At 37.3% G+C, this 10,366-nt stretch overlaps 2 protein-coding genes across 3 annotated transcripts in view; both read right to left on the bottom strand.

Moving 5' to 3' along the window:
• LOC140165900 (prolyl 4-hydroxylase subunit alpha-1-like) overlaps nt 1–2,538 on the bottom strand; it is a 52,427-nt gene extending 49,889 nt beyond the window's left edge. For both annotated transcript variants that reach the window (XM_072189244.1, XM_072189245.1), the window contains exon 1: nt 2,379–2,538. The gene's annotated coding sequence lies outside the window, so the exon portion shown is untranslated. The remainder of the gene's footprint in view (nt 1–2,378) is intronic.
• Nucleotides 2,539–8,775: 6,237 nt separating this feature from the next.
• On the bottom strand, nt 8,776–9,870 carry LOC140166685 (adenosine receptor A2b-like). Its single transcript, XM_072190182.1, has one exon. It carries the CDS (start codon nt 9,868–9,870, stop codon nt 8,776–8,778), a length of 1,095 nt encoding a protein of 364 aa, XP_072046283.1.
• Between the last annotated feature and the right edge of the window lie 496 nt (nt 9,871–10,366).

The raw sequence follows: 10,366 nt of genomic DNA, 5'->3' as shown, positions 1-10,366 counted from the left end.
TGTACCATGTGTTGCTGGTTGCTGTGTGGGGCATACAGTTCCCGACCAGGGGAGCTTTTTATGGCGTCTTTTTATGGTATGCAATTATTGTACGGTTATTTAACGTATTTCTAATGTATTTTGATGTATTTTATTTAACAACCCCTGGGCAAAAATGGAAAACCGTGTTCATCACTGAGCTTTGTACCCCTTTGTATATTTATAAATAAAAAATATCACGTTTTCAAATAATCGATGTTTATTTCAAGCAAAATAATTGATTCATTCATCATGTTCATGTACCGAAAAATCGAAGTTTGGCAGCACCTGTGATGAGAAACAAATTGTGTATTATACTCGTACATCCATGAAGCAAGTGTACGTTTGTTTCCTGTTGAAGGCAGGAATATATTGATTCGTGTTATCGATTGAACTTTGTATGTTCATCGGATTTTTTAATTATAGCAATACAAGCATATACATACAATTCTATTTCATACACTCCTAGATAATGAGAACAAATCAGAGCAAACGTTAGTAAATTACTAGCCGTGCATAAATATTGTATAATGGTACGGGCGCGCACTCTGCGTAGTACGCGCAATGCTTTCGGAAGTGTTTATTTTTCTTGCGGGTGGATCCTTTCATAATGCACGCTTACTGAGATATTGATGCGTCTAATGTACCCCCCCCCCCCTTTCAGGGCTCCCAACAAGTGACATGCATTTATTAACCTATTAAAAGTTTGCAATTTAGCGCTACACCAATGTACACGTTGGCCGTAAAATGTTTTTTTTTTCCATTATGTTCAATTTTTTGTTGTTGATATTTTCAGTATCGTATAGCCATTCAATTTTGTCTTTTTTTGCAGTTTGGTTGGGTTTTTTTTGTACACATTACGCCATGATTGTAAAATAGACAAACAAAACTATTCATTCTGTATGTATATTACTATGTTTCTGTATTTGAATATCAAAAGGTACATAAATATTATGCCTTGACTGTAAAAAAAGTATGTCTGAGAAAATGTGTCTGAGACTTTTTTTTGCCTTATTGAACATAATGAATTATTTTTACTGATATTTATCTAATGTACGATGTTATTCAAATCTGGACATTCCACATACACTTGGAATATGTGAAATGGCTATCAATCGATCAATCAATCAATCAATCAAGTTTTCAATTTTCAAGTTATCAACAATCAATAATAATACCGATGAATCATGTAATATTACTAATTACTTACTAATCTTCCAAATAAATAAATAAGTCAGTAAATAAATAAACAAATAAATAAATACATAATACAGAATGCAGTTAGTATTTTATTTACTAAATTACAAACATTGTATTATTTATAATTTTCTGCTATACACGCAAAGGAGCTGTGCTTTTAATATCCGCGCCTAATCAATAATGGGTATTTCACTACATAGTCAAACTGCTGTGTGCCCTGATGGATTATGTACTGACCAGCTGCTAAACCAATCAGTGTTTTATCTGTATGTTTTATAACCATGATAACAGATTAAGAGTTTGTAACAAGGTCGGTCATTGGCGGCTTGCTGATAGGTTCCGGAAGTATACAAAGATATATCTCAAGCAGCGCCAATCACAGCTCATGTTTGATAATGGGCAACCAACGTATCCATATTAGTATAGTATAGGCGCTGACGCAAGCTTTCATGCGGGAAATAAGACACTCTCGCCAGTTGTGCCCTTTTTTGAGATATTGATACGGCGCGAAAGGCTACAGCTTTTCCAGACACAGCGACGAACCCCTGTATAGAGAGGTAAGTTATCATCTTGTTACAAGGAATTCAAAGTAATTTTATTATCAATAGGCCTACATAGAGGAATGCGACATCTATCGTGAGCCAATCTGCATTCTGTTGCCTGCAAAAGCCGACGATCAGGTAAAATTCTGAAAGGGCGTGACTAGATATTCGCGTTAATTTCATGATCAGCTTAAAACGCATTGAAAACGCCAAATTGCAGTCACAAAATATATATTATTACTAAATCACCAAAGCGAATGGTAACATAGGTATGTGGAAAAGAACTGCAATAATAATAACAAATTATGTGCCCAAGGATTTGTCTTTGGCATGTCACCTTTTGAAATATCACCAAAAATATCAAATTTTGGAAAAACGCCCCAAAATTTAAAACAAACACGAACCTTCCAAAATAAATACATATTGGCACTCGGCGGCCCAGTGACTACCTGCCGCTGTGATTTGGGGTAACTCATTGATTCCCCTCTCCAGATACCTGTACTTCAAGTTCGCCCATACCCCACGCCGATCATTACAATTACTGTTACCATTTATCATTATTACAATTTATCATAATAGGGATAACACAATTTTACCGTTGAAAAGTAGTGCACTTACCTTCTATCAATGCAAAACAGATAACAACGAACATCTACCTTTACTTTGCTCCGTGGTTTCCAAACAAGTATACCGGTATTTAAAAGCAACAATCGTTTTATTTGCTAATATTTATTAGCCTGAGTTTATATCCAATCTGTTAGTATATAGATATTCATCTACGCTTTACCCAAACCAAAATTAAACTCAACAGCTGTAGAAGTTTTATATTGTTTTATTGATTCTCATATTCCTGGGTAAATGCGATCGATTTGTCTGATTCCGCTCTATCCAGTGATATCAAAATAAGTACATTGCACAGCGTCATCATCCCTATATCTTCGTGTCAAAAATTGCCACTCGTTTTTCAAAAGCTACATGTACACATGTCGATTTTGTTCGAGATAAACCGATCGACTCAGGCTAAGCATACCATTTAGGGACAGTTGCGTTTTAGACCCAAGAGAGCTGCCCGAGACGAGCCTGTACTAGACGGGGAGCTACCCGATGAAATTCAAAGACCTAGACGAGCGAATATTTGAAGAATCATGACCTCGCGATCGATCTGTATTGAAACAGCAATTTGCGGTGGCGAATTTCAAGTGCTTTCTTCAAGTGGTCAATTAGTTTGGTCACCGATTACGTCGATTGTTACTGGACTAGTCATTTTTATTTATTCACAGAAATGATTCCTAATTTTACCGTCTGAAATTATTTCACAAGTCTTGAATTTTTAATAGCTAATTAAATGATACAACAATTAAAGCATCAGCAGTATAGGCCTATAGGCCGACCCAAAGTATGCTAATGCAGACAATGTTTATATAAAGAACAGTGAAATGTTTAATTGGTTGAGTTGAAGAATAGTTTGGAACTTTGAGCGGAATCTTTATAGATATGAAAGATTTCTAATTAAAATACTTTTAGAACCTAAATATAAGGTGGGAATATTCATGATGTTGGATTTTTTTTAATAAAGAAATATAAGTGGTATTAGTTTTCTTCAACATGATCAAATAAAGCTATAGTACTATTTTAAAAATTAAATTTCAAAAGATATAACTATAATGTGAAAGACACGTTGACTTTCTTTAGACATTAATATTTTATCATGATTTGTTGTTAATAAGTCTCACAAGGTAAAGCAGTTTCAAATGTTTTCTTTTATATTTATACTTTTGACTGCAAAATGCAATTTCATGCGGTCAGTTTCCCTTTGTGTTGTCATAAGTGGTTTTGAGAAGTTATTGCCAATTATAACAATAGCATCGAGTACCGGCAATTTACAAGATCGATTCTCACAACGGGCGGTCATGATACTCATCTCAATTATCTGGTTTATGAATTGACCTTTGCATTCTTCAGTGATTCCAGAGGACGATGATGTATAGAACGCGGGACGATCAAGTGATTATCAATAATAATTTGATCAATAAACTTGACGTTAAACTTTTATAAAAGCCAACATTTTTACATTACATTTAAACGCGAGATTCTAATGAACTAGAAAGAGGGTATGTATGATATCTTTACGTGCAGCTTGCTTGCAATCACGTGATTGTAAACACCGAATCTGATTGGTTAATAAGCTGCACGTAACGAGAAAGAAGCTGCACGTAGCAGGCTCCACGTAATGAGCCGCTTAGCTTGCCATACTCGCCCACCCAAGAAAACCAGTGAGTCTAAATCGCATCCATCCCTTACACGATATGAGATACCACAGAGTTTCTATTCTACACGTTTTTACAATTTGCGCATGCTCAGTACCCCATATGATGTTGCCATTACAGGAAAATTCGATTTGTTGTCAGGTAACACCCAGGGTTTTTTTTTTCAATACACTAACTGGAAATTCAATACACTCAGCGGCGACTGCTGTTTTTATTAAACGCATATATATTACTGCATTTTCACCATAAGGATTTTTAAATCGTACATTAAAAATGTGATAAATTCACCTGTTTGAGAAATAGAAATAGAAAAGGAACACGCATAGCCCATTCAGCTCAGATCCACGTGCTGTATAGAATATTAAATCACAAGTCTATAAAACAATGCACTATATCGAGACACTGTGCAACTATCTGCGTCAATAATAGAATATTGATTTAAATATTGAATACATCTCTACATTTTGAGTTTGTACTTCATCACTGAGCGATCTAGTGATCGATTTCTAGCCAATCAGATAGGACACCTTTTCTTGCGTTCGGTGAAATACCAATCACCCGTCGCTCACCAACGGAGTATTAAGTTGCAGGGAAAAATATTTATAATACAGGGTGTCGACACTGTGCATTACACTCCCCATAATAATAATGTAAGTGCATAAAATTGGGAAATCTTAGTGGTGTTGCTTGTTACAATGCCAATTCTTCCAAGGAGGAATGACGCAGAGTGCTATAACATGTATCATAGTATCAACCGTGTCTCTCTTATATTCAGTCTAAACCGCTCTGAATCACATTCGATTTTCAGTCTATATCGCAATGAATATAGACGAATCCAAATCCACGCATTCCTACACCTGACTAGCAGCCTTTAGTTGGGTAGCCGTCGGCTACAATGCACCCAAAATGTGAAATGATTCGGCCTTGGCGGAAATTTTAAACTGCATTCCATCACCCGTTTTACACCTTCCGCGAAAACACAGGTAGACAAAAGAATGATTAAAGTTTACAACACAATAGGCCCTATAGTTCCCTTTGGCAAAACACACAGCTTCTACATGGTCTATTCGCTGTTGAAGTGACATAATAATCGGATTAACTACACCATATCAAACGCTACAAATGGATGTACTTGCGAACAAAAGGACTATGTATGAATAGATGCGACGGGATTACCTGTATATTATTCTATTAACCCTCATCGTCCTTGCATCTTCTCTAGGTGTTAGGCGGCTTTTATTTGCACAATGGGGCGCTCAAAACACCAGGTTGGTGCTAGCGGCTACCCAAAGATGGCCGACCAAATCCTGACCATGACTGGCTCGTTGGATTCGTCTATACGTCATAAATACGCCCTCTGTTGGGGCAATGTTACATTAAGGTTACTGTTGGTCAATGTTACATTAAGGTTACCTTTATCTCGAAATTAACCCCTCTGTTGGGCAATGTAACATTAAGGTTACTGTTGGTCAATGTTGCATTAAGGTTACTCTTGCTTTCTGGCCCTGTGGGCCCTTATATTAGGTCCCAATTGGAGTATTTATCATCGTATTAGTTGGCACCGGCCTCTGTCGTTATTGACAGCCAGCACCCATTTCACACTTTTTACTTTTTTTAAAACTTTTAACGCCATAATATTATTTCCCTCATTCTGGACGCCCTGCCCACTCTCTGGGGCTAATACCGTATATAGTTTAAGCTTGTTGGATATCCATATTTCGTGGTTAGTGATTCTTTGTAGCCATGCCATGTTGCATGCGGGGAAACTAGTTTGATATCCACATTTCGCGCTTGTGATTCTTGTTTTTACGGCCCGTAGCTACCCCAACCAGCCCCATACCCAGTAGCGTAGCCAGAATTTTAGTGCCCAATTTTGTCCCCATTTGTCAATTTTTTGTCCCATTTTTAGTCATTTTAAGACATCTTACTCTTTGCAGTCGCAATTTTATCCGTGAATATTTTCTGTTGGGGCAGTTTGCCCCCGGTTCCCCCGGCTACGCCCCTGTTAATATACCATTATCCCTAGTCCTCTTACCCATTGTGCACTGCATACTCTGGCTATTACATTATGCATAGAACTCTGATTTGCATTAATTTGTGTACAATTGATTGACTGATCTTTTCAGTCACGTACTCCCTCTGTTTGCTAGCTTCCAAAATGATATTTACTCGGGGATTCGCGATCCATAAGCTGGTTGATCCAAAAAATCAGAATTGTTCAGTAATTGAGCCCCCGGAGCTGAGCCCAAATTATAACTTTACTTTCATTGTCATTAGGTCTGGGTGCTTAATCTCGCCGATAAAGTCTGCGGCGTGCCCGCAACCCAAGACGCAGACCCAAGCCGATGCGCCTATGCTGAGAAATAAAATACTGTTGCGATATGCACTAACAAAATGTGTGTCTGCTCGATGAAAAGCCCTGTTCAGTCACCCGTTCATCGGCTTGATCGGCCCAACTCCTACATTTCTCGCAACCTGCTTATAACACTTGACAACAATACCCTTACAAATTAGTGTCCTTGAGTGCGTTGATTCTTTGCCGGATTATATCGACTGATCCGCAAATTGCTCACGGTGAGTAAACTCAAGTACGTACTACAATAAACATTAATATAAAGGTTTTGAGTAATGAATGGCAAACCGCAGAGCAAGAAGATGGCAAGATGTTGCGAACTCGATGCCCAAAACTGCTCGCGAATTCGCAACCAGGTATATGGCTACACTATATTAATTCGTCGGCGTGCTGCGGCTTGAAACTGCAAGACGCAGTAGAGCCATCGAAATGCTGCGAGACGACGCAGAGGTAATCGGCGAGATTAAGCACCGGGTCCTTATATAAACGTTTTATGACCATTTATTGAATACTTTAATTTTGTATAATTTCGAGTATAATTTCGAGTTCAACTGAATGCGTTTATCTTGATTATAACATATTTTTATTTATCAAAAATCGACTATGGCATAGTCTAACCCTTTGTATTACCCGACATTGAAATTGGTTTGCAAAATATTTGTGTTGCCCAAACTACAGATTGAAGAACCATGTATAACAATAGAGAGGCAAGTCAAACAGTAATTATGTTTTTCGACATAAAAAATAATTTTACAACGTTTTATTATTTTTTTACCATCTTCGCACGATGAAAAGGGATAAACTCATCGCATATATCCTGACCAAAAATGAACTCATTACAATGTCCCTGTGTCTTACAAAAGGACCAGGGGTTGTTACAATGTTTACTACTTCCGTGTATAAACAATTTGCCTAGTAAACATGGTAAATATATCACATAAAAACTTAATATAACCACTTACTCTGTGCACACAAACAATGTTTTATTCATGTTATTATCCATTTTTTATCTTCCTTTTACCAGTGTTGTAGTCGAGTCCTCAATGTCCGAGTCCGAGTCAGAGTCCTTGGTGTTTGAGTCCGAGTCCGAGTCCCTACCAATTTCTGATGTCCGAGTCCGAGTCCTTATGTATCAAATTCAAGCCCTAGGCTTTTCACCAAGTATATTAAAGGGATCAGCCGGTCATGTTATGTTTTGTCCTATTATCATTGTCATTGAATTAATAAACAACCTGGTTCGTTTAAAGTACAAAAAACCTCCCCGTTATAAAGAAATAAAATTAAAACAGCCCAAGTATCGATACAGTCGAGTGGGCAATGCTAGTTTTTCCTATGGAGGTTATCCACTTCACTCATGTGTGACTTCTAACAAAAGGAGCTGGTTCCTGTAGTATTCCTTATTCAAACCAATTCAATGCATGACCTCGGAGGCAACTGCATGACTTTGGCGGGCTATTTTGAAACAGTCATGGTTGCACATGTACGTTAAATGTTTTCAATTTTCTTGTTCCATTTCGCACTTTTACATCACATGATAGGTTTTTCTGGTATCTTGAACATGTAATGTTATTTATGTCTTTTTACGACTAACTTTACATGGTGGCTCAACATAATCGGCGCATGAGATATTGAGATATCACAATATCTCATTAACACTTTAATTAATGTTTAACGTTAATAATAGATTTGACGATAAAAACCTATTGATCTTCATTATCAGAAGAAGTGAGTGTTTACCCGATTTCTTTGGTTCCTTTGGATATGTCGAAACAAATCGGGGGACATGCCCCGGTTTCCCCACAAAACAAAGCGCAAACATTCACACACACACACCCCCCCCACACACACACCCCCACCCCCCCCACCCCCACACACACACCCCACCCCCCACATACTCCACCCCTAATTAATTGAAATATCAAGTCTAGAATCGCTCGGCGTCACCAACCCCCATATCCTCAAATTGTGTTCGCTAAAATGAGCACAAGGGATGGCCCTTAGATAGGCATGATCATTTGGTTGCTTATATGATAAGACAGTTTTCGTGTGATATGATTCTATAACAGCAGTGAGTTGAGACCAAAGCTGAAGAAAGTTGTCCATACCTATCTGATCTGAAATGTGTCGTTTATCAGAGTTGAGTGTTTACAATTTCATTGCCTTTATCTTCTATACATTAAGACATTACATCGTTGCTCAGAATACCTATATTCTGAATCTGGTACCAAATTCTAACCAATCATTACATGAGTTGGTTCTCTAATACAATAGAGGTAGTCATTGTGACGTCAACGCGTATTCGGGGGCGTAATGTCTAACGCGTGACATGCAGAACAGCAGTACCCACAAGATCCGCGGAAAAGGCTGACGGCCTCTATTCAGTTGAGTACAATTATTATAAATGTTCCGACTCAGTTGAAAGCACTTCAGTAGTTTCATCATTACCAATTGTGGTAGTGTTCGTTTCCAAAACGTTACAACTAATTGTCATTACTGTAGGTACTCTGGGTCTACTCTTAGGTCCAGCGAAGTAGACTCTTCCTTTATGTCTATATAAACAAAACACCACGACAATTCCTTCTCTAAATTGTTTGTATTTGAGACAGTAGACCACCGGATTGACCACAGAATTAGCAAGAGGAAAGACGAAGAATATTCTTCTTAATGTTGCACTAGCATCTAAGTATTGTAAACCAAAATGTGCTCCTACAAATATCAATTCTGTTGGAGTCCAAAATAGGATATACATAATAGTAACAATAAGTAGAATTCGTATAACTTTCCATTTTGCAGAAGATATTTCACTTCCGTTACCAAGCATTTGTCTCTGGTTTATCTCACTCTTTCGAATGGTGAGTATGATTCGAATATACATCATTATAAGCGCACATAGAGGTATAACGTGAGTTAAAGATAGCGCCCAAATTCCGACTAAAATTTGGACAGATTTCTCAGAGATATCGTAAACACAAATTTCTCTCGTAGAATCATAAAAAGTAAATATTATCAGATAGCTTTGTACAATAAACGCTGATATCCAAGCGACGCAAAACATTATTCTCACTCGACGAGATGTGTATATGGTGAGATAATGAAACGGAAATACAATGGCGATGAATCTTTCTAAAGTAACTCCAATAAGATTGTACGTTGACGCAATAGCAGTTGCCCAGAAGAGATATTTGTTGACAATAATCCGACAGAAAACTTCCCGCGCTAAAATATTTTCTGGTATAAATTTGAACACCAGAAGCATGACTTGGTTGTTGAAGATGAGCGCTAGAAAACACATAAGAAGATCAGCCACAGCTAAGGAAGAGATGAAGTAATTCGTTTTGTTATGGAGGATATTGGCGCCAAAAATGGTCACACAGACGAGTAAGTTTCCAATGATACCAGGTATTGCAAGAGTTAATTCCATTGTTAGGATTGTGATGTCGGCCAACCTTGTGTCATTATTAATTTCTGAAGTCAATTCCCACGTCTCCATGTTTTAATACTACTTTTATGTAAGAGAGCGTTGGTTGTCCATTAAATTAAAATGCGAGTATAACAGCTGTAAGAGACCAAAGCTGTGCAGAATATTCCATTCCTGATCTTGCCCTATCCTAGATAAATACCTTCGTTTATAAATTTACTTCCTTCTTAATGCGTAGAACTTACGAAAGCTCTATTCTAGGGTGTTTTTAATGTAAGACTTATAGCAACATGATTATTAGTGTTTGTATAGTAATTTATTAGCATCAAGTACCATTTTAGTTACATAACAAGAAACAGAGCTGCTAATTACGCATCACTGAGACCAATAAAACGTGCAAAGGTCGAAATCAGGCTCCAAAACTGTAAACCTACACTTTAAATTAATAAATAAATGAATAATGAAGATTATGATTATTACAGACGCGAATATAGTCCCACCTTGAAAATGAGGGAGTTTCGTAAAATTCTTATATTTCAAGAACGGTATGGTTAATTGTCACAATTCA

Source organism: Amphiura filiformis, chromosome 12 (assembly GCF_039555335.1).
Source record: "Amphiura filiformis chromosome 12, Afil_fr2py, whole genome shotgun sequence".
In the NCBI taxonomy this organism is placed as follows: domain Eukaryota; kingdom Metazoa; phylum Echinodermata; class Ophiuroidea; order Amphilepidida; family Amphiuridae; genus Amphiura; species Amphiura filiformis.
Note: the sequence above shows the minus strand (reverse complement) of the source record. Positions and strands in the feature narration are given on the sequence as shown.